This window comes from Lissotriton vulgaris, chromosome 6 (genome assembly GCF_964263255.1).
Source record: "Lissotriton vulgaris chromosome 6, aLisVul1.2, whole genome shotgun sequence".
Lineage (NCBI taxonomy): Eukaryota > Metazoa > Chordata > Amphibia > Caudata > Salamandridae > Lissotriton > Lissotriton vulgaris.
Genome location: NC_141694.1, coordinates 1,334,061,434 through 1,334,088,923, shown reverse-complemented (window position 1 = coordinate 1,334,088,923; position 27,490 = coordinate 1,334,061,434). Strand labels below are relative to the sequence as shown.

Below are 27,490 nucleotides of genomic sequence, written 5' to 3'. Positions count from 1 at the left end.
CCCCGTCTGGGGATCTTTTTATTTGGTTATATCTGTTACCATTAAATACCAAGCCCTCACATCCTCTTCAAGTTTGTCGTCCTTCCTAACTTTTTTCATTCAAGCTAAATCTGCGGTGGCACACTCCTGCATATCCCTGGTCCATCTCTCAACCATGGGGGGATCTGAACTCAACCACCGAATTGCTATTCTTCTTTTTGCTAATACTAAGCCTAGTTGAATGAAATTCCTAGTACGTTTTTTGTTTTTGGTGCGGAAAGGAGGCCCAGCACCACCCCTTTGATAGTGTTTGGTATTGTCCATCCTGTGACAGTCTGCAGGTTGTCTATCACTTTTCCCCAATATTCCGCAAACTCGGGGCAATCCCATATCATATGGACAAAGTGTGCCCCTGAATACCTGCATCTGGGACAAGAGTCTGAACGTTCCAGGTAGATTTTATGAAGCACCCGGGGAGTCAGGTATGCCTGACATATTACATTATATTGTATTCATTTGAACCTTGTGTTAGAACTCATCTGTTTGAACCCTTCATGTACTCTCTTCCATTCTGTTACTGTAAGGGACTCATCCAATATATCATCCCATTTTGCATGTATAGGAAGAGGATCAATGGGGAGATCTTCCCGGAGTGTTCTGTATAAGTGCGAAACCAATCTCCGTCCCCCTACCATGGTGTTTATCCTCTGAAATATTGCGGTGACCGGCGGCTCCTGCGGAAAGGACGGTCATAGTTTCCTGGCTATTGCAGAGATCTTTGCATATTGCAGGAACTGCCCCCTACCTAATTGAAATGTATTCTCCACTTCCTCTCTTGTCATAAACCGCTCAGCGATATAAAGATCCCCCATTGTGTGACAGCCCCCCTCCCTCCACCGTTGACGTTCATAATTTTCCCTATCAATTTGAAAGGTTTTACCACCATAGCGGTGTCTGCGGGGCATAGAGTGCTCTCTTAACTATCTTCTGTACTGCTAGTTCCCAAACAGAAGCAACATGCCTTATTATATATGGGAAAGACTCAGGTACTCTGGATCCCAGCCTGAAGAGCTCCGGTTGAGGAATCCACCGATGTGTGCCCACCATTAGTCATCTCTCCCAATTGTCCTGTTCATCAAACCAGTGCACGGCGGGTTGGAGTTGTGCGGCCATATAACAGAGTTCTAATCTCTGGACCTCCAAACCCCCATGCCCCCATTCCCTCTGCAATGTGCTCAACTTTATCCTTTTCCCTTTTTCCGCACATCAAATCCATTATCAAGCTTTCAAGCTGAGAAAAATACCTTTGTGAGACTCTGTATATACAGTTTTGTATGGTGTAGAAGCAATGTGGCAGAATGACCATTTTAGTCCATGCTACTTTACCCATTAGAGACAATGAGAGCTCCTACAAAAATGCAACAGACTTTCTAATGCCTTCCACTCTCTTCCCTATATTGTCTACCAGATATGCCGTACTTGTATGCGTTAATCCAATTCCCAAATACCTTACTCCATCTATTACTCATCACATTCCAACACCTGGCAGCTCATTATCTTGTTTCCCTATTAAGTTCCCAATGGGGAGCAATTTAGATTTCCCCCGATTGAGACGCAGACCTGATCGCACACCAAACCTTTCCAACTCTGTAATGAGCACTGGGACTGCTTCCTCAGGGTAGAGCAAATATACCAATGTGTCGTCAGCATACATGGAGACCACATGATGTGTATCCCCAATCGAACCCCCCACCTCTCCATTGTCATTCTTAGGGTTATTGCTAAAGGTTCCATAGCAGTGGCAAACAGGAGCGCGGACAATAGACCATGCCTATAAAAGCATATGAAGCTTCGTGTTGATAAGATATGCATTTTAAGATCAAGATCACCTTTTTGCAGTTTGACAAGTCCCTGTTCATTAAATACAGACACATACAAAAGTGAAAAAGGTGTTATCAAAACTAAAATGCATCTGGGTGCATGATTCTTCTAGTTAGTGGCTCCATGTTAAAGGTTCTGATATTATTTATATATTGTATAGCACACATTTGTGATGCCTAATGTTGTAGTAGTACAATAAACAATTGGTCACAGTAGCAACAATTTAACAATACGAAAGAAATAGTGCACTCGCAACAACAAATTTGCAAAGTTCGCAGTGAATGCGATTTCTTTTCAAAGCATTAATCACTTCTTATAGACAAAGCAGTTGTTCATACATATAGAATCATAATTATATTTACAACAATGGTGCTCTGTGCAGGGGAGGAAGGGTAGGGGTGTTCTGGAACAAAGTGAAGAATATCAGTCGTCAGAGCTTGTATAATGGTATGTAGTAGTCAATGTTTCCACCTCTCAATCATTAGTGTGGAGTCTTCATCAGGACAGTGCGAAACGAGCACCTGAAAACAATTGGATACTCCATATTAAGAGTGTCATCATGACAGGATGTATATGCTCATACTGAAAGATATTAATTACCCAATCTGGCAAACAGCACGTTGACTCAAGTTGAGTGGGCTCCAAAAAGCTTCTATGTCAGAGAAGACGAAAATTAAATTGCGAGCTACTTTATCATACTCAGACATCAAATACCTATCCGGGAGCAAAACCTTCACTTACTAAGTAACAGGATAATATACGGTCAAGAGTACATGTACCAACATCTGTGGTGAGACTGTGGGTCATCAGATCCCTCGCAGTCAAATGGCAATAGTAATAGTGCATTAGCAGGAAGATAAAGCACTGATCATATATGATCGTGCTAAGCCCCTAAATATGGCCCCACAACATGTGACAGTAGAAATAATCAAACTAGTCTAATGTGTAATTTGCGCCAAATGGATAGCTGTGTAATAGCACATTAGCAAGAAGATAAAGCTGTAAGATTGTGCTGAGACCCTGGATGTGGCACCACAATGTATGACAGTAGAAATAATCCAAAAGGTCTATTGTGTGATCATACACCAATCACATAAGAAACTGTGTATTTAGCGCGTTAGTAGGAAGAATAAACTCAAAACCCGTACGGTCATATCCGTCTTCTAATTAACGCTCTGTCCTGCGTAACAATGGTGACGATCTACAGGATGTGCGGGTGTGACTTAATGATAAAACTCTCCCCAGCAGTAAATCCCTCAAGGGTGTTGCCCAGGAGAGCCGTAATGGTAACCGTTCATGTGACTCCCAATGCGATCTTAACCAATAAAGATAACTAAACTATCTCCAAGACTATACGACAATGATGTAAAAGAGAGACCTCCATGGGCGTGGTTGTAATAAATAAGCAGGCCGTCTCATGTCTGAGCCAATAAATAATAGAAATACATCCATGATTGCCAAACCAACACATACCTCAACCTTCTGTCTCCAACCCCACAGTGAAAGAGGGATTGGGCCAAATCAATGAGCAAGATAAATGCACCAGCGGTTGCGTGCATGTTGGGTGCAGCCGCTCGCCGCCAGCATGTACCTAGCCGTAAGCCGTGCTTGTAGTGAACCCGTAAAGGGATCTTTACCCTGGCTCAGAGCTGCCATATACAGCCGGTGGAGCTCAGCTGCAACATATTGTCTAAACAGAGGTTATTACCAAAATCAGCTATTAATACGGAGTATTCATAAAGGTTGTGAATAACAATGGCGGATAAAGCCCCAGGTGGCTGGCTCGAATGTGCATTTCATCAGGCCTGCTGCATTTCATGTAGACTGCATTCTGTTGTTAGGAGGTTTGTTGTGTTCTGTATGATGTGAGTAGTTGTTTGTTAGTGGTGTGATAGCGAATGTAGCCTGAAAGTGGTCTTTGGGTGTGATACCTGCACCAAAATATGATTGGGTGTGCTAGTAGTATACTGAGTAGTCTTGTCTGCATTATCCATCTGTCTTGTTAAGTAAAACAAGCTCTAGCTGTCGATTGTTTGGTTTTGGTTTCTTACAGAGTTATTGTTGCCAATTTCCCAGTATATTTTATTGGGTGAGTTTTCACGCAGTATTTAGGGATACAATAAGAGTTGTGTGTTTGTGCAGCACTGATATGTCTCCTTATGAATGTATCAGATTCAGTTGACACACTGCAAACATACTGCTCTACAAACTTCTGTACGCTTGGAGAAGAGAAAAAAAATGATTGTGGAGTAGTCCAGCATCGAATAGCAGCTGCTGGGCCCTCCAAGAAGCTTTTTAGCTAATTATTTTAAGGGCCACTAAAGGTAGGGAAACAATGGAGGGAGCAGGTGGGGAAAGCAACAGGGAGTGCGGAAAGCAATAGATTAGCTTGAAGCTGAGTAAAAGGATAAAAAAATGCACACAAAAAAATAAAATTCTGTTATAATTTGAGCTCCACTAACAACTTGCTATAGCTATAACTCAAGCACCTCCATACACAGTGTTTTACACTTGCTAGGCAAAATACATTAACTATAACTCACGGATTCTCCATGCACTGCTTACATCCTTTCATATTACATCACTTAAAGCATGTTAAATTACAGTATTTAAAACAAAACTCATAACATTTCAAATGACACCATTAATGAAAACACTGTCCATGGTACTGGGCTGGGTTATAGTTAAGGTTGTGAGCCTCGCGAGTTGGGAACACTGTGTATGAAGGTGCAAGAGTTATAGTAGATTGTGAGCGGGAAACACATTGTAATTTTAAGTTGACACTATAAAGTGATAACTATAACTTCTGAATTTCTAAGCTTTGTGTAGTTTAAGTTGGTTTTCCATTGACATCATAAATTAAGTTTTCCTAAGAAAAGTTGTTTAAAACAATATAATGTACTTTAATATGATATTAAATGGGTTTTTTGGGGACTACCACAGTACTGTCAAGATAGGCCAGGGTTCATTATGAAAATGACTGCATGACCTGTGTAATTGTTTTACCTTTCACTTGCTGTTCCTCAAAAGCACCATGGTACCTTTTACACCGAAGGATCAGATTTTTATGTCTAGTTATCTTTTTTAATTGTACATGTATTGAAACAAGTTTGGGTTTGTGAACTATACAGGTACAGCAATAGTATAGTGATACCACAGTGGTAGGTTTGATTTTGGTAAACAGCATTTTATTGTCTTTTAACTCTGTCAATTGTCGGAAATCTGTTGTGTATTCCCCTTACCCTCATTTCAATTAAGATCTTCAAAGGTGAAGGTTGTGCTCTGTCTGGTAGTGAACAATTTCTGTTCAGAAGCCACCTTGTAGGATTTGCAAAACTGCAATGTCTCAACAAGAAGATACTGTCCTGTTGCAGGAGGAGAAAGAAAAGGTGGAGCTGAGGAAGAAATTGAAAGAATCCATTGTCTGGGATTTCTTTGCATTGCCTCCTGGAGAGAAAAACATCATGCCAAACTTGTTACATGCAACTTATGCAAAAAAAGTATTTCTTGTGGGAACATCAAGCAAGACTCCTTTGGTACCACAGAATAAGAAAACACGAGCATGCAATTAATTCCACAAGGTTGGCGCATGTGAAAACGAGGCATCAGAAGGAGATAGAAGCAGCCAAAGCAAGAGCTTATGCTTCAGCCACTTTTTCAGCTACTGCAAAATCTTCACCTTCTTCCACATCATCAGGTGCACCACCACTACCTGTTGCATCTGTCCCACCAGTGGCACAGTCTACTTCTTCTCATTTATCTGTCCTCCACCAAATCCCAATGCATGTCTCCTTCCATCAGTACCTGCTCTTGGCACCTCAGTGACAGTCCATCTTTTGAGGCAGAACCCTCACATTTTAGAGCAATATAGCTGTACAGCTACACACTTTCTCATTTGTCTTACTGTCATTGTTGTGAGACCAAGGGATATGAGGATCCATCACAAGCCTGTCATGGTTCACTGGTGCCTCCCCAACAGTCTTTGGGGTTTTTCCCCTTAGTTGTCCTCCTGTTTGCTGTTGAAACTATTGTTTGATTGTTATGTTGACCGTGTACAAAAATAAAAACTTTCAGAAAGCATGAAAAAAAAGAAGTAAAAAAGTTATTTTCAGAACTAAGCAATATCTCAAAATATAAATAGCTCTTGCCAATATTGTTCATATGTTGTCAGGTATCAGAAATACACAACTGTAATTAGTATAGAGATAAATGGTAAGTGTTAGGTAAGTTAAACATCTGCCTTATGATAGATTACTACAAGGATATCTGATTGTATTTTGAATGGAGTAGAGTGGAGTATCATAGGGTGGAGTGTCATAGAGTGACATGTCCTCAAGTGGAGTGTTGTCAAGTGTAGTGTAGTGTTGAGTGTAGTGCCGTTGAGTGGCATAGTGTGGAGTAGAGTATTGTAAAATGAAGTGGAATAGAATATCGTAAAATGGAGTGTTGTAGAGCAGAGCGGAGAAGTGTCATACAGTGTAATAGAATGGAGTAGAGTGGAGTGCCATAGAGTAGAGTGGAGTGAGGTAGATTAAAGTAGAGTGTCAGGACATAGAGTGTGATAGAGTTTAGTAGATTGGAGTAGAGTGGAGTGGAGTAGTGTGCCATAGAATATAATAGAGTAAATTTGTTTAGAATGTCGTAGAATGGCATGTAGTTGAGTAGAGTGTTGAAGAGTGAAGTGCCTAGAGTGCAACAGAGTATGGTAAAGTGAAGGGATGTAGAATGTTGTAGAGTGCAGTAAATTGTCAGAGTGGAGTAGAGTGCAGTGACACAGAGTGGAGTGGCGTAGGGTGATGTCACATAGAGTTTAGTGGGTTAAGTTATCATGGGGTAGAGTGGACTAGCATAGAGTGGAGCTGAATGGAGTACGGTATCGTAGAATAGAGTGCAGCAGCGTAGAGTGGAGTGATTTGTCGTAGAGTGGAGCGGCGTGTTATAGAGTGGCATGTTGTAGAGTGTCGTAGAGTGGAGTAGTGTAGAGTGAAGTGGCATATTGTAAGGCGGAGTGGCGTGTTGTATAGAGGAGTGGCGTGTTGCAGAATGGAATGAAGTGGCATGTCGTAGAGTGTTGTAAAGTGGAGCAGAGTGTCTTAGAAAGGAGGGGCACACAGTGGAGTTGAGTGTTGTAGAATGGGATGGCGTGGAGTGGAGTGGTGCATCATAGAGTGAAGTGGCATTCTATAGAGTGGCATGTCATAGAGTGTCTTACACTGAAGGGGCATAAAGTGGAGTGGCATGGCGTTCAGTAGAGTGGAGTGGTGTGTCATTGAGTTGCATGTCATAGAGTGTCTTAGACTGGAGGGGCGTCGAGTGGAGTGGTGTAGAAAGGAGTGGAGTATGGAAGAGTGGAGTGGTGTGTCATAGAGTGGAGTGACGTTGAGTTGCGATCAGTGGAGTGAAGTTTCATGGAGCAGAGTGGCATGCTATAGAGTGGAGTGGTGTGTCATGGAGTGGAGTGTCATAGAGTGGCATGTCATAGATTGCAGTAGGGTTTCATAGAGGTGAGGGGCATAGAGTGGAGTGTCATTGAGTACAGTAGAGTGGCGAGTCATAGACTGGTGTGTCGTAGAGTATCGTAGAGTGTCTTAGAGTGGACGGGTGTAGAGTGGGCTGGCATGCCGCAGAGTGGAGTAAAGTGGCGTGTCGTAAAGTGGAATGGCTGGTAGCGATGTGTCATGGAGTAGAGTGTCATAGAGTTAAGGGGTGTTTCGTAGACTGGCGTTTGTCATATATTATTTTTTCTTTATATTTAAATATATACCATTGTGCTCTCTAGATAGTTTTGTGAGAGTACCACAGTACTTTTTTGACTTTTAAAGACAATGTATGTCACTAAAAATACTTTTCCCTAACTCTACAGACTTTCCTAAATTGCCTAATTTATTCCTACGCATTCCAAAAAGAGTATTAAGCAATATTTAATGTAAAAACTCTGAATAAATAGAAAGTGTGCTTTAAGCAATATGGCTATCTTTTATTTCTGCAAGAGCTTTGATTAACCAATAATAATGTGTTTCGACATCGCCATGTACCACTGTATATCATGAGGGAATCCCGGAATACCACAGCTCAATACATCACAACATTTCTTTCCCTATTTAATTAAAAACAGCTCAACAATTTCAGATCACATAGCACAAAGTACCCCTTCTACACCATAATCTGTATTCATGCCAGATTACTGGTTAATCCGTGTGGCCATTTTGCTGCTAAGTCTGTCTAAAAGGTCTAAAAAAAATGTTTTGGAAAAAACTTTGTTTTGGGACACCCATTTTCTATTTGCACACCATTAAATAATCACCACACAACTTTTCATCATCAGCCAATGTAGAAAAAAGAATAGGTTTGCAAACTTTTGTGGAGATTCATCAACCAGTGACAAAGTGATTACCAAGAAAATATCTGAGGAATTCCTATCCTTGGAATCCTAACTAGAACCACAGAGTGACTACCGCTAGTCCGTTATACGGGACTGTGCTACCGCAGAACATTCAGGTTTGGGAGATCCCATAGCACTGTGAAACTTAGAAACGACTTCAAAGGCTTTCTAAAATTTAGTAGACTGGAGTAGAGACTCAATTCATCAGGAAGGTCTGTTTCTGATGACTTTGTAAACATAATGGTCCCATGCCCCAATAAATGCCTATGGGATGCTTACACAATTTATTGTCTTGGTTATGTTAATTGGAAATTGTTTGTTTTTAGTAGAAGATCAAAGCCATCATTTACAACGGTTGTATGTCAATACAACGCAGTGTTTACACTGCACTACCATTGCAACGCTGGTTTTACAACGCAAGTCGTTACCACGGCTTGCGCTGTAGGGTGCTGGACTTAGGAATGGTAAAATTTACTATTCCAACACCAGCCTACGTACAGTAGGGAAGGTGTTGGAATAGTAAATCTACTATTCTTAGCCTAGAGCGCCCTCCAGCGCAAGTCGTGGTAACGAATTTCGTTGTAAAACCAGCTTTGTAATGGTAGTGCGGTGTAAACACCGCGTCGTAATGGATGTTTCCCATTTAGAACTTATTCCACCTGCTTTCCCGGGCACTGCATTCAACCTACTATCATTTAAAACACAATATTTGGCCCTGACTTGTAAGGAGTTGGAATTTATATATTAGGATATAGTCACATGTGTGCTGATTTGCTGTCTTTTTGTCACCAATGTGGTTTTTAGTGTGCAGTAGCTAAATTTAGCTTAACAAATAATGTACTTATCCTGGTTATGATTTATTTTTTGCACAGCTATTTTGAACTTGGACAACTCTGTGGTTGATCTGGAGACCATTCAGGCCCTCTTTGAAATTGTGAGTAACACATATTAATGTACATCTCCAAGCATAAAATATTTGTAATGTAATTTGTCATTGTGATATACCCTGGTCACTGCAGTTATATAACTGAATGCAGAGAATAGAGATAAAAATTCACATATAGACAAACATCGGTAAAACTGGACAGAAATCTAGGCTGAGATGCAAGCTTCAGATAAAAGAGCTGGCTGAAGGGTCTTGATCAAGATCTTTCCATAGCATAGAAAAACACAAATTGCTTTCCTGATGTTTAGTCAAGGCTTAAAGTGTGCTAGTGTTTGCTGGTGCTCAGCATCAGCATCAGCACTTTTTTGTCAACCCCGGTACTTATTTCTGAAAATGACAATGAACCACATGGTGGTGCTGTTTGTCTAGTTTTGGAAAAAGCACATCAACAAATCGTTTAAAACTTCAATAGACACAGCATTTGGCAGCACAGGCAGGGTGTGAAAGCTACAGCGGTCACCTGTGAAATAACTTGGGTGCTGCCACTTATTTTTGTACAAATTGGTGGGGCAAAGGGCTGCACAAGCATGAATCTCCAGCAGCCAACCCGTGCAGCATCAATCCCGGTGCCTTCCCCGTTTTGCACCCGACCAGAGGGGCCAAGGGTAAGCCTTGGAGAGGGCATCGACACCAGGACAGTGACCAGCCTGGTGAGGGGGCAGTTGGCTAAAATGGTGGGTGCGGCCCGGCGTAGGGCGGTGAGCCGGATAACCAAGTGGAGGTCAGGCTAACCCCGGCACAGAGTGCAGGTGCTGACAGCGGCCCTCCTAGATCATGGATGCCCTTCACTGAGTGGGAGAGCAGCAGAGTTAGTGTGACTTGGCTGTGACCCAGTTGAGGGCCTGGATTTGGCCCAGAAGACAGGGAAAAGTGATGGTGGACTCCCTGAGGGACTGGAGGAGGTCAGCCTTACAACTGGGGCCCGGCCCAGGTGGGGGCCAGCGGGGAGTGTTGGTGACCCCTGCCTGGAAATAGCGACAGGAGCCAACGGTACTGGCTGTGGCAGACCGAGCCCGGGAGGGGCTGAGCGATAATGCTGGTGCACCTCCCACAGAGGGGAGGGGGCGTCCCTGTTGGACAAGGGTGAGATTGGCCCCAGTACCCGAAAGGACTGGAAGATGACAAGCCGGATAGAGGAACACCCCCTGTGCAATAGAGTTGGTGGGCTGGCCATCCCTGCGGGCAAGGAGTGTGTCTCGTGGTGGACAGGGACATCTCAGGAGTAAAGAGGATCCTGCTAAGTTGGATTTTCCCTCCAGCCCTGGGGCTTAGAGTTAGGCGGAGGGTGCTTGTGCCTATAAGGGACTTAGGGTCACTGTCTGGCTAGGGCTGATCATGTGGCCAGGGTCAACCGGCAATGCAAGGCCCGTGTGCACATCCTGCTTAGGGTGGCCGTGCCGCATCAACCCCTGGACATTGGGGCTGGTGCTGATGTTCCAGGTGCACACTGAGGGACCTGGGGTGAGGCATGAGACTCCAGCCCGGAGATGGTTCTCCCCAAAGAGAAAGAAATGGGACCGGCTGTGGACCCCCCAAAACAGGCGGGCGCTGCTTGTGGACGAGGCTCCCTGGAGGTCACAGACAGCATGGAGAAACACGCAGCCACCATACTGGCTGCCATTAGGGATATGAAGTTGGCCCCGGAGAGAAAAGTAGATGCAGTAGCCCTGGACCTAGGAGAGAGTGGATGAGACTGAGCACATCCTAGCTGACTTGGGGCCCAGGGTCTCCGGAGGAGAAGAGCTGATTTGGTTCTTGCAACAGACAGTTGCTCACCTAAGGAACAGGATGGAAGACGCAGAAGGGTGCTTGTAGCAGAACAATATCAGAGTGGTGGGTATCCCGGAGACATCAGAAGGACCCAGCATGGAATTGTTTTTGAATGTTTGGCTTCTTAAGGAAATGCTGGGTGGTAAGGCGTCAAATATGTTCATGATAGAGTGGGGGCGCAGGGTACTGGGCAGTTTCCCAGTGCTTGGGGCACCTTCAAGGCAGATAGTGGCAAGACGGCTCAACTTCTGTGACCAAGACTGTATCCTGCAGATGGCACAGGCACACTATCCCTTGAAGATCAGGGGTGCGGCAGTGAACATATATCCGGATTACATTAATGCTGTCCGAGGCAACGTGAAACATGCGACATCTCCTGTCGCTCAAACTAAAGTATACCTTGTTCATCCCGGCAAAGCTACCTGCCTACTCAGAAGGGCAGAAACACTTCTTTCACACAGCAATGACTGCTGGTTGAAGTACAAAGGATACCCTCTAATGGACCTGGGCAAAAGGACTGGCAGAGGGGAATGGCAACAATGGAAGTCGGGCCGGGAGACGAGGCGGCCTGCCGGCTGCTCTGACAAGATCCCAGATGGAGACCAAGAGTGCATGGTTGTGGCGGAGATTCAATAGCACACTCAGAGGGATGTGATAGCAAATAGGAGGTTCTAGTGAAGGAGTCTGATGAGAATGCCAGTGACTCTGGGGGATTAGGAGCAGGATCGAAGGAGAGTAGCAGGCCGTTGGTTACCCCAATGACTACCAACACACTAATATGAGACTCAATGCTGACCGTCATCTGGAAGGAAAAAGAAAAGCTTCCTGAGGCTGCTGTAGTGAGCTGCAGTGGGTCAGGCCTGCCCCCCTCCTATTGTATATTCACCAAGAGAGACTTGCAAGTTAACATTTAATCTTGTTGTGGTTGTTTGAGTGGGGGCAACAGACAGCTCGGGCATTGAGGGGGCAATAGTTGTGAATCCGCATCATGAGGAGGTTGAGTGGGGGGGATTTTTGGTGATTGTTAGAGGCACACGGAGGCATTGCATAGATGGACAGGCACCAGGCAGGGAGAGGCACTAAGGTCAATGGCTGAACATCACGTGAATACCCCAGGGCTCACCCTTAGGGATATGTCCTGGAATGCCAGTGGACTGGGCAACAAATTGAAGAGGTGGGCAATGTGGAAATAGTTGGTGAGACAGAACCCAGATATTTTTAACCTTCAGGAGACACATCTCACGGAAAACACCATGGCAAGTGCTGCACCATGGCAAATATTGACTATTGGTCCATGTCGGCTCCTTCTCCTGCTCCAGAGGGATACGAATACTGACTTGCAGATTGCTTCCCTTGCAAGAGACTATTACATGGTGGATAGTATAGGATGCTAGACAGCTGTGAGTGGCCGATGTAATAGGACAACCCTGACGTTAGACACCTGCTACTTCTTCCCTGGATTGTAGGCAGGAGGGTTAAATTGCCTGGCCACATGATTGGTAGAGGTCCCGGAGTCTATATTGTTGATAGGGGTGGAACTTAACCTAACCCACCACAGTGACCTAGATAGAACCCTGCAATCTGGGGTGCCACCCAGACGAGATATGCGTTTGGCATCCTTTCTGGACACTATGGGGTTGGGAGACCAGTGGTGGGTGGAACATCCAGGGATCCGACATTACACTTAGCTCTAACCAGCTAAGCTCTCTGTCCAGGCTTGACTACTTTCTGATGCCATGACACCAGATGGGTTGCTATGGGGGATATCTGGCCATTCATCACTGACAACACTCCTATTAACTGTCATCCAGAGTTCAAGAGGGGCATGGAGGTTGGACCAATGGGACCTGAATGCTTGGGATACTAGAAGTCTGGTGGTAGAAAACCACAACTCAGTATTTTAAGACAATTGTCAGGACAGTGGACTCAGAGGTCACTGTGTGGGAGGCCCACAAAACAGTCCTGCGTGGCCACCTCATAGCCCATGTACCGGGTAAATGTAAGGAGGGAGATGGGGAGCTCAAAAGACAGTTGGTACAGTGCACGGCCAATTACATATCCAACCCTACTCCGGGCCTTGCAGGAATACTTGAAGAGTGGGGAGAGGAAATAAGCCACCAGTTGCTTTAAGAGGTGAGGGTGATGTACATGGCACAGCAAGGTAGACTATATGAAGTTGGCAATAAATCAGGCAATCTTCTGGCATGGCGGGCCAAAAAGGAAGAAGACCAGAGGTGGGTGAAAGCGGTTGAGCGAGAGGACGGGACAAAGCCGATGAACCTGAGGTCCATAGCACAGTTCTTTGCTTCGCATCTGGAAGATCTTTACGGGTTATGGGGAGGGCTGCAGCTGAGTAGCTTAAGTAGTTTATAAGTGACATTCCAGTGCCAAGGCTCAAGGGAGCCACAGTGAGTCTCTCGATGCGGAGTTGTCCTAGACGGAGTTGATTGAGGCCATTGCCAGATGAAGAGTAGAATGTCTCTTGGTCCCAATGGGCCCCCCCCCCACAAGTTGTTTAAATGCACAAAATCCTAATTAATGGGCATGCACAAGGCAATGTTCAACAGGGCCCTAGAGGAGTGTTGTCTACTCTGTAGGGCGACAATAGTCATGATTCATAAAAAGGGAAAGCCCAAACAAAAGTGCACTTCCTACTGCCCCATCTCCTTTCTTAATTTGGAAATAAAGATTTTGACATAGGTCTTAGTTAATCACCCGTGACAGGTGATTGACACACTAATGACCCCAGACCAATAGCGCTCCATGAACTATCAGGCAACCAGAAACAATCTTCGCCGGCTATCATGTTGCCTGGCACAATGTGACCAACTTGCAGAGCCAACTCTCCTACTCTCCTTAGATGCCTAAAAGGCTTTTGGCTCCCTTGAAAAGCACTGTCATATGGCTATACTTCGGAGATGGGGATTGATGGAAGATATATGTCCTGGGTGGATACATGTACAATGACCCAGTAGCTTGGGTTAAGGTGAACAGGGTCATCTTGGGAGAGTTCCCCTGTGTATGGGCACCAGACAGAGATGAGGATGAGCGCTCTACCCCCTGCTGTTTGCATTGGCGATTAAACCTTTGACTAGCTGGTTTTGATTAAATGCATTATTGCATTGCTTGAGATGGGAACCCGATTGAGAAGATGCCATATCCCTATATGCTGATGACATCCTGTTGTACCTGGCAGTCCGGGTGGTGCTAGAGATTTTGGAAGTGTTTGGCTCCTTTTCAGGGATGAGGATCAACTAGCATAAGTCAATTCCATTCCTACTTTCCGTGGGGTTGGGAAGTGGGGCTTGGCATCACCCCCAGATGTGGTAGCCCAGGGGGTTTAGGTATCTGGGAATATTTGTCGCAAAAGATCAGGACCTGTTCCTATCCAAAAACCTGGGGGTAATCCTTGCATTTTATAAAACTGAGGTGGAATAGTGAAAAAAGTTGCCGTTCTCCCGGATGGGCAGAGCGGCCCTATACAAAATGATATACCTCCCAAATTTTCTTTACATCCTACAAAATACTCCGTTTGAGGTCCCAGAGGATTTCTCCTGAGAGGCGACAAATGTCACGCACAGCCTGCCCTGGGATGGTGGAACACCTAGGATAGCATGATCATCCCTCACACGGTGGCTGTTGGACGAAGACAAAGCCCTCCCCAACCACTGCTTGTGTTATTGGCCGGCCCAGGTATATATAGTCAATGACTGGGTCTTCTCCTTGCAGCAGGAATGCTTAGTGAAGGCTGAAAAGCATACAGTGGATCCGGAGGGATATGTTTGATGTTTATACGGGGGACAGGGGATGTCTCCATTGCTGTCACTCCCAGAGGTGGTGATCGGGCACCTGCACAAGTCTACCAAGGTTCTTATTTGGAGGGTTATGATGATGTTAGAAACCTTGCTATGGGAGACAGACCAGTTGAAGGGATTGAAGTCATGTGAGGGTCATGCAAGATGGGACTTGATTGGCATATCCAAGGTGGGGACGTGTGGAAGGGGCCAGAGAGGATACCGTTCCCCGAACTGCAAAACCAATATGAACTATCCTGAGGCCAATACCTTCACTACCAACATCTGAAGTATCTCTGTTGGCCATATTTCGAGGAGCTCTAGGAGGTCCCGAAGGAATCCCCACTAGAATTGTGAGTCCTGAAGGATCCCCTAACTGACCATGCTGTGTTAATATTATACTCAAAAGTCCTACACAAAACAACCCTTCACTGGATCATCGCAGAGGACAGTGGGAAAGAGATTTGGGTAGACTGGATTGGGGTCAGCTTGAAGGAACTCTCGAGAAGCAACCATCTGTCCAGACTCCAACTGATCCAGCGAAAACTGCTACACATTACTTTTTTCACCAGAAACCCAACTGTTTTGAATGGGAAGCACAGACTCAGAACTGTGTTTGAGGGTTTGCAGGGAAAAAGGGACTTTACTTCATACCATATGGGAATGCCCCAAATTTCAGAGGTACTGGGAGGGAGTGGGTATAAGGATATTCGCAGTCTTAGGCTGTGCACTGGCGTTGACCCCCGGCTGATCACCCTGGGGATCTGGGGGGAGCAGTCCTTGGACCAATACTCTTTACTCTTCTGTAACACCCCCTTGATGATGCCAAACATGATGGGATTCATATGTGGGGGTGCAGCAAAGTCCCTTTGCAAAGGGCCAGGGAAGACAACGTAGATTGATGCATGCACTATTACAAAATGGTGTAGTAGGCACGTGGCTGCCCCAGAATGTACGAGAAGGTGTGGGGACCATGGCAGCACGCTGAGGAATATGTTCCATGAGGGAGAGGAAGAAGGATGGGACCCGGCTGGGCCTTGGGACGGTGGGCACTATGGAGTAGCATTGGAATCACATTGTGTATGTTCATGCATATAATTTCTGCAGAGAGTGGGCCAGTGCCTCTGTCAACAGAGTTTGTTGTAATGTCTTTTCCATGCCTCATGATTTTTGTTGCGGTAGGGTGGCCGCTTTTCACCCAGTTGTTTGAAAATTAATAGAGACATTTTTTTTAAAAGTTTACCAATTTTGCTCTGCATTTACTTAACATTTACCTGAACATTTCCTACAGAAAGCAAAAGGCAACAGTATCTGAAATGTGGTAGAAAACAGCCTTAGACCTACAGTGGTCACTAGTCCACACACCTTGGTTGCCTCAAACTATAATGGGACACAGGGCAGACATCTTTATGCAGAGGACCCATTCCAAGAACAGCCAAAAGCACACAGTTATTCGCAATAGAAAATGAAAATTAGACAAAAAACAGCTCATCAATTAGCCGAAGTTGAAAGACAAGGTACCTGTCCAGGGCTTCCCCTTTTATAGGAATTTTCCAGGAAGTAGATTTAGAAACAGAGGCTGGGCTTGGAACATGTTGGTCTATAAAATGTCCTGGATTTGTCCAGGAGAGCCCTCTGATTGACTGTCAGAATCCCTCTGCCTCTTTGTAGGCCCTCATTTCCCACTTGGGCCTGTAACAAAGAATAGGACTTATAACAACTGATATTGCCCTCTGCCTTATTGTAGGCCCCCATTTACGACTTAGTCTTGTTGCCGACGGGCCTTAAAAACCTGGCAATGCCTTCAGCAATATTTTAAAATGCTATACTGCGGCCATTGCACTCTATGAGCATAATGTTTCACTGCCACTTAAGGGGAGGATCATTTTATCATCCTATATTATGAGAAATAAAATACTCTACGCTATACATTGAGGAATTTGTGAACCACAGATTGTACTACTGAATATCAACCCCCAGAATACGTGTTACAATAATATTGAGGACAGAATCTCAAGTGACAAAATATCAAAAGAATAGTAGTGCATATAGGGTAGTATAGAATTACTAGTCCCACACCTACATACCTTGAAGATGTAGGTATCACATAGGTATATAAATGTGGAACTAGATGTAGAAAATCTAGACTTTCTTGCCTGTCGATATTTTGTTTTTGATATTTTGTCTTTGATATCATGTCCAATTGATATTCTGAGTTTGATATTCCAGGGGCTAAGTGTGAACCACCATGGAGTACAGTAGCCATATAATTAACCTGCATTGAACGTTTTAAAGGCTTGCAATATCCTTACCACATTTGGTAGGTAGGGGATAGTTTACCCAAGTATGTCACTTGTCATACGAAATACAAACAGTCCTTGGGATTTACAATTAGATAAAAAAGTTCAACAGTGGTTTACTTGTGCCACATGTGATCCCAAAACATGTTTATAATTTTTGGGAGTTTTAAAAGTATTATTTTATTATAAGAAACAAACACAACATTCTTGTTTAATTTTCCTCCTCTGATTACAGAGATCCTGTCCTGAAATCATGTGTAGATTGTATGTGGACGACTCCCGTTTCATCTGCTCTATCCCATTTTACTCGGAAATAATCCTTTGTGCTTCATTTGTAGTGTAACCACGTATCCCAATTTATATCCTTTGTGAAGTACTCCAATGTCCTTAAAGCCAGGCCTTGCCCATAAAAATATCTGTAAAATGGTTAGACCAACTGGAAGTCAGAACATTAGAACTGTTTATAACTAAAATAATACAAACTCCCCATCTGTGCCTGATGATATATGGTGAGCTTTTTACATAGTTCAAAGTTTTAAGGGCCTTTGACACATGCTTTTCTAGGGGTCTCTATTAGTGACTTCCAGTGGCGGCTTCTCGAGGGAGTGCTGCGGGTCAGTGGGCCAGGGCAGGGGAGGAGCAGGGGCAGGATGGTGGGGTAGTAAACTCCAGAATGCGGCTGAACGGAGTTGTGTTTATAAATAAATAAATAAATGAAACAAATTACTTTGCACGTGCAACGCCATATCTGCGATGCGATGCGCAATGTAATTAGTTTTATTTATTTACTTATACACACAACTCCATTTGTCCGCATTCTGGAGTTTACTACCCCACACCCAGCCCCTCCCCCGCCCGCCCGGCCCCACCGCCCCACAGCACTCCCTTGAGGAGCCGCCACAGGTGACTTCATATTATCTGAGTGTAGGTAAATGCAATTAGAGGAGGCCCACAATCCAAAAGGACAGGGCTCTGTAGAAGACTGTCAAGTTGTGAATAATTCCCTTTGAAACCACGGATCTTACACCAGCTCTACATATTATTATTTTATTTATTTATTTATTATAGGAGCTTATAGAGCGCCTGGTGACGTCTCTCGACGTGTCCCCGCGCTGTGGAGAAGAGTGTTGCTTGTATGGAGCAGAGCATCAGACAGTTTAAGTGGTGAAAAGATATGTTTTTAGATGTTTCCTAAAGAATGTTTCACTTTTTTCCTGTCTGATATTCATAGGAAGGGTATTCCATTCCTTGGCTGCGAGAATGCGAAAGGATCTACCTCCAAGTCTGGCTTTTTTTGGGCGCATGATCTTAAGCAAACCTGTTCCCTTCGAGCGAAGGGATCTGGAAGGTTCATAGGGTGAGGCTAAGTCAAGCAGATAGGAGGGGGCTCTGTGGTGAACAATTCTGTGGCACCAGAGAAGGGCCTTGAATATTATTCTCTTTTTTATGGGCAACCAATGTAGAGCATCCAAGGAAGGTTTGGAAGGAGCTCTTCGCGGAAGTCGTAGCACAAGGCGTGCTGCTGAATTTTGGAGGACCTGTAACTTCCTGACGTTTTTTTCTGAGGTTCCCAAAAGAAGCACATTCCCATAGTCAATTCGGGATGTGATGAGGGCCTGCGTCATGGTACGCCTGGAACTCAGGGGAAGAAGATCCAGGGTGCGACGGAGTGTCTTCATTACTCCGAAGCATTTTCCAACTATTTTTTTGACATGACTGTCAAATGAAAGTTTGGTGTCAATCCAGACGCCCAAGTTCTTGGCCTCCTGACTGGGGGAGGGTAATGATCCCAGACATGAGGGCCACCAATCCTTGGTCCAGTTGGTGTTGTTCCCCCCTATGACGAGTACCTCTGTTTTTGTTCCGTTTAATTTGAGGCAATGCTCGTTCATCCATGTAGCCACCTTGCACATACATGAGTTGAAGTTATCTGCCTCAGAGGAGGGGGATTGAGACAGGGAGATCAAGAGTTGAGTGTCGTCGGCGTAAGAGACAAGCTCTACGCCGAACGATTGGATCACCTCTGCCAAAGGGGACATATATAAATTGAACAGGGTGGGACTCAGGGTCGAGCCCTGAGGTACCCCCTGTTCTAAGATCAAACTTTAGTTCTAAGATCAAACATACAGACACCCACATGACAAGTACTCATAACCCCAATCCTGAATGAGTCAAATGCTACAAGGTTTACTAAATGTTTATCTGAAAGCTTTAATAAAGAAGTAATCAATCAATATAACATATATCATTTCAACCTCTCACAGGCTAAAATGCTATTACGTAAAAAGACTAAACACAGATTTCCTTTGAATGTACATGACAAATACACAAAATCATTAATTTTAAAGAGGGAAAACGAACACGACAATTACATCTCTCATTGACTTGAGCTACTTTGTCGGAATCAATCAAACACACATGATAATACACAACTCGTTTTCTAATGTGCTCATCTGTTTCTCAAACTTAGCACAATGTGTGTGTTGTTTTGGTAAATAATGCAAATTGTGACCACCTTCTTAAAGACAACAAGAATATTTCTCACATACGAATTTTAATTAAATAAAAATCCTGCATAAAGAACATATAACTACATATAAATACATATAAACACCGTCATAAAACATCAATCATAAATAAGATTTCTACGTCTGATGTACAGAGATAATAAAATATTGACTCACTGCAAATCTAAAAAACGTTTTACTACAGGCTTCCATTTATTAAGTACAAATAGACAGGTTGCACCACACTCCACTCAGGACTAGGGTGCTAATCAAGTTGCACTCTTAAAAACTAGCTCAAATTAATGACAGATGTAATTGTCTTGTATGTTTTTTCTCTTTTAAATGACAAATTTTGTATATTTTGTATGCACTTTTAAAGGAAATCTGTGTTTAGTCTTTTCATGTAATGGAATTTTAGCCTATGAGAGGTTGAAATGATATGTGATATATTGATTGGCCAGTTCTGTGTCTCACAAGATGTTTTTAGATACTAGTCGCTAGTTTCAATTCTAAGTGGAAATTCATTTTGCCCAGGATGCCCCCTCTCACCTTTGTAAATTAGGTTTGTTCTAAGACTTCACTTCCATTCCTTCATAAAAATATTCTAAAATACACATTCTTTACGGACGGTATTTATTCCATAATTATGCACAATTCCATCTCCTTTCAATATTCCTTTGCAGTCTGGTCAGATAAGTTGGAAATAAGGAAACTCCTGACAAAAAACACCTGTTTCTTGGATAAATGTTGGACTTAGTATTTATGTTCCTCTCTATCCCTCCTATGCATCTCCCATCCATGACCCAGATAGTATTCACCATGATACATTCGTAAGATTTCTAATTTGTGATTGGGACAGTGAGGTGCACATGGAACCTGCAGCGTGATGAGGTAAGGCAAGAAACGTGTTTGAAGAATGTGTTTCGAACTCAAGAGGCCTAATTCACAAAGCATTTAATACATTATAAATCTACTCGTGTATGTTGAAACTAGACCTGGGCTACATATTTACTACGCTGGTGTAATCTTTCGAATTTCGCGTTAAACTTGTTACTCGAAAATATGTATTCCCTGGGGAAACACCTTCCACCCAACCAGTTTTGCATCGCCCCCCCCCCCCTCCGCCCCTCCTCCCAACCATTCCCACCCTGCATAGGTGTTTATTACTTTTCTTTACAGAAGTAAATCTTCAATTATATCCAGGGTGGGGAGGAGCCATGGTAACGATTGTGAATATCAATAAATTTAGTAATTTGAGAGTGTTGGTTACATTTGTAAAATATTCTCGTCTTGGAACACCCTTCTCTCAATATCTGGGAGCTAATTTAATCCAAAATAGTATTATACTATGTTCGTATTGTATTGTGTGTGTTGGTAAATCGATATATAGGTATAAATTACCGTGTGACGCAAACAAATCATACATTTGCTCTCCTTAAATGAGGTATTAGTACAACGAAGTTGAATGTTGGTGTGAAAATGGCTTTGTGAAACTGGCCATGAAGGTTTAAAACTCTGCATGCTAAACCGACAGGTGATTTCCATCCAAAGGCAGATTCCCTGTGAAGGTGTCAAATATGAAAAAATATGCAATGCCTGTGAATGTTTCACATTCTTGACCCTTGGATGAGAGGTTATTGAATTTTCCAATGCAGTGCCAATGAAGTGAACACGAACACAGCCATAACCTTGTTTGTATTCTCCGTTATTTACAATGCTTGCAACCCTAAACTTAAGCATTTAGTAGATAGGATATGCAGGCAAATGGTATAGCAAGTGTGATTAAAATGCACCAATGTTCCCACTTTCACAAGGGGGTAATGGTATAAAATGCCTTTCATAGAAAATATGTAGGAAAATCTGGGGCCCGGTGATGGAGTTGGCCTGATCTATAAATTCATTCCCCGTTTCTTTTTTTGTTTATCTCCTCCATATCTTCGCTAAACTGTAGTAGGAAATGTTGAATTATTTAATTTATGGTCGTGTTGGGTTAAACAATCTCCATTGATTTTTTTCTGCCCTCTGAGCTCCGTGGCATCCACAATCTCCTTCAGCAACGTTGGGTCAGTGACAGGTCTGTGACAAGTCGGACAATCTAACTGACTAAGCCTACCTTAGTTATACTATTCTCAGTGTATGTACCACCTCCCAATGTTTCAAAATTCGTGTATTCCTGTCATTCGATTGGTCAGTAGGATGGGGAGAGGTCATCACACCATACTAATGTGAAGTCATCTTTTTTGGTCTAATTGTTCTAGGTTCCCGCCCTTAATTTTACTTTCTCATGCTTTATTCCTTCCAGCAACATTCATATTACTTCATGTACAATGTATATAATTTAGTTTGAATCTTCTTCCCCTTTCCGGGTCAAGAGGTAAAGTTCTCAGGCGCATCTTCTGGTCAACTGTATTTTGGCAGCTATTCAATGTCAGAGCTTGAAGTTGGACAGAGTCCCATGCACAAACAGCCAAGATGGAGATTTCAGTCACAATTCAGGCCCAAATACGAGCTAATAATAAAGTCAAAGAAGAACATGTTAGAATACGAAAATAAATGAATGCACTGTATTCCACTTATTTCTACTCTAATCCCATTATTTTATTTTAACGATTGCGTTAGCAGATTAGCAAGAAATGCGAGGTTTAGGTTAAGCATAGCCATATGCATCAGCATGTGAGGTTCAAAGCAACCATTTTGAATACTAATTCGCAGCTGCAAAGAATTCCCACCATAAGCAAAGAACGTCATACTACGTAGATGCAGCAGACGCATGCGCAGAAGAGTTCCCGCATTTTCAGCAGCCATTTTAAGACACTCAGATTACTTGTTAGTAAAGCACATTTAAAAGCTTCCCCAAGATTAAATAAATGTTGTGTGGTGCAATTATTAGTATTCACAAAACACGTTGGTTAATTTATTACATGTTATTTCGAGAGGGTTGAGTCCAAGCAAGTTTCTTACGTACGAAACCTTGCTCCATCAGTTATAGCTTTGTAATCACTGCTTTTCTGGAGGGGGGGAGGAATTTGAAAAGAAAAGAACGAAAAATATATATTTATATTTTTCCCTAACAAAAGAAATGTAAACATATAACATTTCTTTAATTGGTAAACTTCACTGATGCAGATTTTTTTTGCTGTGCTGAAGGATAGGAAAAATAAATTCGAAATCCATAAAGGAATAACCCGTATGCTGTGGATTTTTTTGAAATGGCCAAACTTCCATCTCGTTACATTTCTCCCACATGCATGGACAACATTTCTACTTTTTATCAACCGAGAGAAGACTGTGGGCCAGGTTACAAGTCCTGATGTAGTCCTAGTTCAGGTGGAAATGCAAGTTTTACCCAAATCATTATTATACATTGGTTGGTATTAGAATTGGGGGTCTCTAGTTGGCACAGGTAGGTACTTGTGACAAATAGGGACCCTCTCCTCTAGTCAGGGTAAGGGGGTACACTCCTAAAATAACCCCTACTCACCCCCTTGGTAGCTTGGCACGAGCAGATAGGCTTATCTCAGAGGCAGTGTGTAAAGCATTTGTGAACACATACAGTAATCCTGTGACAACACTACAAATGAACACCACACAGGTTGTATATTTTATATAGAGTTACAACAAGACAAATAAACAACAAAAATAATCCACAATACTATTAGAATTTAAGAGTTCTGGTTAAAAAGGCTTAAATCAAAGTTCTGTGTGAGTCGGTAGCCCTGTCTGGCTACAGCGTCGTTAAAATAACAGAGTCTAACAAATCCAGCGGACCATGTCGGTCCGGGCCCACTCAAATGTCGACAGACTCAGTCACAGTACCTTCTAATTAATGCGGCCGGCACAGACGTGCAAGCCGGTTCCGGCGTTTGTCGCGGTGCAGAAAGAGAAGCGTTGCAGGATGAGTTGTCCCTCGATGCGGTGCAGGCAGCGGCCCGTTGACAGAGTCGGTGGATCCAAGGCGTGCGTTGCAGGCTCGGTGCTCCCAGCTTGTGATGCGGCGACAGAACCGGATTTCGGGAGCTGGCGTCCATCAGTAGGGACAGCGGTGAGTGTCGGGAGGTGCGTCGTGAAGCGCGCGAGGTGGTGCCCAACACCGGTGCATTCACAGGACTCGAAGTCAGCAGCAGTGACCGCGTCGGTCAGACCAGTACGAGTCGGTGTAGCGAGGCGTTGCACGTCGCGGTGTCCACCAGTCGCGGTGCAGGCAACAGCTCGGTGACGGCGTCAGGACGTAGTCGATGAGCTCAGAGCTTGCATTGTTCGAGGCGGACGTTGGTCGATGCGGTGCCTACAGGACACCGGGCTGGTCGTGAGAGTCGGTCACAGCTCCCTGCCTCTGTGGTCACTGAAACAGCGTTTCCAGCAGCAATCCATAAAGGCTGGTGAAGTCTACTGGTCCTGAGACTTCGGTCAGGGGGCAAGCTCTCTTCCAAGCCCTTGGAGATCTTTTCACAAGTTGAAAGTAAAGTACACAAAGTTCTTTCTCCTCTCTTTGGCAGTCAGGCAACCACTGCAGGCCAATCCCCCAAGCAGCACTTCAGCTTGGGAATAGTCTCTCCTCAGGTTCTTCAGGTTCCTCTCCTCAGCAAAGCTTTTGTCTTGTGGTCCAAAATTGATCTAATTTCTTGGGATCAGGGTCCCAATAGTTATACCCCAAAATCCTTTGTTCTCTGAGGGGAGAGGGGCCTGTGCCCAGTTCAAACCAGTTCTGAAGCACTATGTTTACCAGACTTCTCCTTTCCTTTCACAGCGCAGGGCAGGTACATCAGACGCCCCACAGGAGGTGGAGCCAGCATTGTGGAAGGCAAGTACAGCACAGGAGCACTTTGTTGACAGTCTTCCTTCTCTTCTTTCAGTGTGCAGGGCAGAGACATCAGACGCACCACAGGGGGTAGAGCCGGCACTGTAGATGGAAGGCCCAGCCCTATTCAGGTCCCAGGTGCAACTCCTCCCTCCCACCTAGATGCAGATCTCTCTATACACCACAGGCGCCCCAGCCTGTCTCCTAGAAACCCCCAGCCCTGTCACTCACAAATCCCAAACAATGGAATGCACAACCTCGCAGAGGCAGGCTTGAAAGGTTAGGCATGCAAATACCTACTTTCTAAAAGTGGTATTTGCAAACACAGAATGTTAAAACCCACTTTACTAAAAGATGTATTTGATCATTTTGAGTCCAGGCATAATAAACTCAAATTTCTACCATGTTCTCTGAGTCAGTTAGGATTATAAAATGTAATAATTCTAGTAGACCATTCTGGCCTATGGAGAGCAGGTAGCCTTGCAATAGTGAAAAATGAAATTGGCTGTAAGTCACTATTAGGACATGCCACACACATCAGGGCTTGTCCTACCTTATACTTACAATGCATCCTGCCCTTGGGCCTGCCATAGGGTGACTAATATGAAGAAAAGGGAAGGTTTAGGGACTGGCAACTGAGTGCACTTGCCCAGTCAGCATGACAGTACCAGACTGCACGCAGGCTCTTCAATGGCAGACCTTAGACACATTTTACAAGGCCACGTCTGTGGGTGGCATAACCCATGCTGCAAGCCCATCAGCAGCATTTGGATTTACACGACTTGGGCACACTCAGTACACTGTACTAGGGTCTGACAGGTAAACCAAATAGTCAATCATGGAATCACTAATTAATACATTAATTTACAATAGGGAGCAATCGCACTGTGGCACTGGACATCAGTGGCACAGTGCCCAAAGTATCTACCACCAGCAAAAGCACATGAAGCAACAGCAAAAATGGAAGGGAGACCCACGCCAATGGAACCAGGTCTAACAGTCGGTGTACACCGGAGATGGCACATAGCAAGATGAGGTTACTGCATAACCCCCTTGAAGGGATATACTTATTTAACAGTGAACAGTTAGACTGTAGGGTGCACTTGTCATCGAACCCTCCCTTCCTACCCAGTCCAAATCGCAGAGATGCAAATGGTTTTGCTATCTCTGGAACCACTTTATTTAAAGCAAGTTCCATCAAACCTTCCTGTTTTCTCAGATTCAGACCCTCTGGACAACTTTAGTTTCAGGTTTTTAGGACTCGTGCCCGCGTTGCAGGGCGCAGCACTGCTTGCGCAGCGAGAACTCTTTTGTATGTGGTTTTGATAGCTAAGGCGGGCGCATGTCCCGCCTTTGCTCCTCCTATTCCCATTCCCATTGGTGGCTAGCACACGTTCGCCTCGCTGACCACTCCCGCGCCCCGCTCCTCTGTGGTGCGCGTGCACCACTACTTTCGGATCACGGCCCTGCTCCTCTGTGGTGCGTGCACACTACTGGTTTTTCTCTCGCTGCCATTGTATCACCAATCCCTTTCAATGTTGGAGCGATCCTCCGTTCTCTTCCAGCTTGTTTCAGGAGGTGTGCACACATAAATGAGGTACCATCACCCTTGCATAGGGGAATCTCAGTTCAAAGCCCTTAGAGGCCTCCCTAGACCACACACTAGTTGAATTCAGATCTGATACCATGGGACTGCAACCCCCAGAGAGGACAGCGAGGACGGCTCCTGTACAAGGAATGTCACCACCAGGCATTCAGAGCTTAGAAGAGGTTTTAGGCAGGAATAAACACTATAACCGAACCCAAAGTAAACAAAAAGCTGCATGTTTGCTGACAAGAAGGTTGGCGAACCCCTGCGCGGTGAGGTAAAACATATACTAAATAAAAACACCTACTTCACTTCGCAAAGGGAGCTTTGTGGACTGTTTCCAGTTCTTGGATGGCCCTGTAAGTGGTGTCTCCAGAGCCACGGGCACTGTCTGATAATGAATCTCAGGGGGTGTCCTCTCGGCTGGAGGCAAGAAGCGCGGACTGGGTTTTATCAGTGTGATAAAATGTGCACAGAAATCAAGACGCTGGGCTGGTAGGGGTTTGGGTGCTCTAGGTCACACATTTTATGGCTTGGTAATATTCGGTTGCATATGTTCCAATGTACAAAATACCTTCACTGTGAGGAGGGGTGGGCCTGGTTCCAATAGCTACCTAAGAGGGCACTCTTACCCCGACTAAACCCCACACCCCTCCCAAAAAACAACAGGCATTTACAATGCAGTAGGTCTTGCAGTTATGCGAGGTTGAGCTATTGTCATTGTAAATGGCTATGCCTTTTATTTTGGTTTTGGTTTATAAAACATAAATAAAAGATGTTGCCATTGACAATGGCATTAGCTTAAACTCACATAAATGCGAGACCTATTGCATTTCAAATGCTTGTTGTTTCATTGATACAGTTCTTTTCTTTCACTAACTGGGCTATTATTTCAGGCATTTTTTGGGTCTACAACCCCCAATCGTTAGTACATGCATGCAACAGTAAAGAGTCGTAAGAAAAGGTTTACTGCCATACACAATGTGAAGTCCATTGTGACCAAAGTAACTTTATGACCATATTGTTATCCTGACATGCATGGTTGTTGACTTCTGGGAACCCTTCATATGTTACTACTAGTTCTTTACTGATGGTGGATGGGAAAAAAGAGTAGAAGATGTCATCTGGTACGATCCACCCCGAGTATTATGTATCGACGCTTGCTCTTATATAAATGTTTGTATCATTTTTATTCAAATGCCAATAAAAATATTTTTTAAAAGACATTGGCCGATGTACATTTTTGTACCTTATGATTTTCTGTGCATGTATGTACACAATCAAACCAAGTTCATCTTGAGGTGCATAAACACCTCAAGATGAACGCGTGAACAATGCAATTTTACTGCATTATTCCTCATTCACCATCCATATATGGAATGAATTTGAAACATTGCACCTGGGAAATATCACACACCGCAAAGTCTGTAGTTCCCTGATACAGTGTAACCATACCAAGGTCCTCACAAGTTGACTAGAGCAGGAAGCGTAGGGATACTACTCTCTGCAACTACAAATGCTCTAGTGTTTGTAGGCCAGAGATTA

At 44.0% G+C, this 27,490-nt stretch overlaps 1 protein-coding gene across 1 annotated transcript in view; it reads left to right on the top strand.

Annotated features, from left to right (window-relative positions):
• The window catches only part of LOC147708856 (uncharacterized), a 632,993-nt gene that overhangs the window by 370,799 nt on the left and 234,704 nt on the right, over nt 1–27,490 (top strand). Inside the window, exon 11 of the mRNA XM_086925786.1 lies at nt 9,115–9,176. Within this exon, the coding sequence (XP_086781912.1) occupies nt 9,115–9,176 (62 nt within the window). The remainder of the gene's footprint in view (nt 1–9,114; nt 9,177–27,490) is intronic.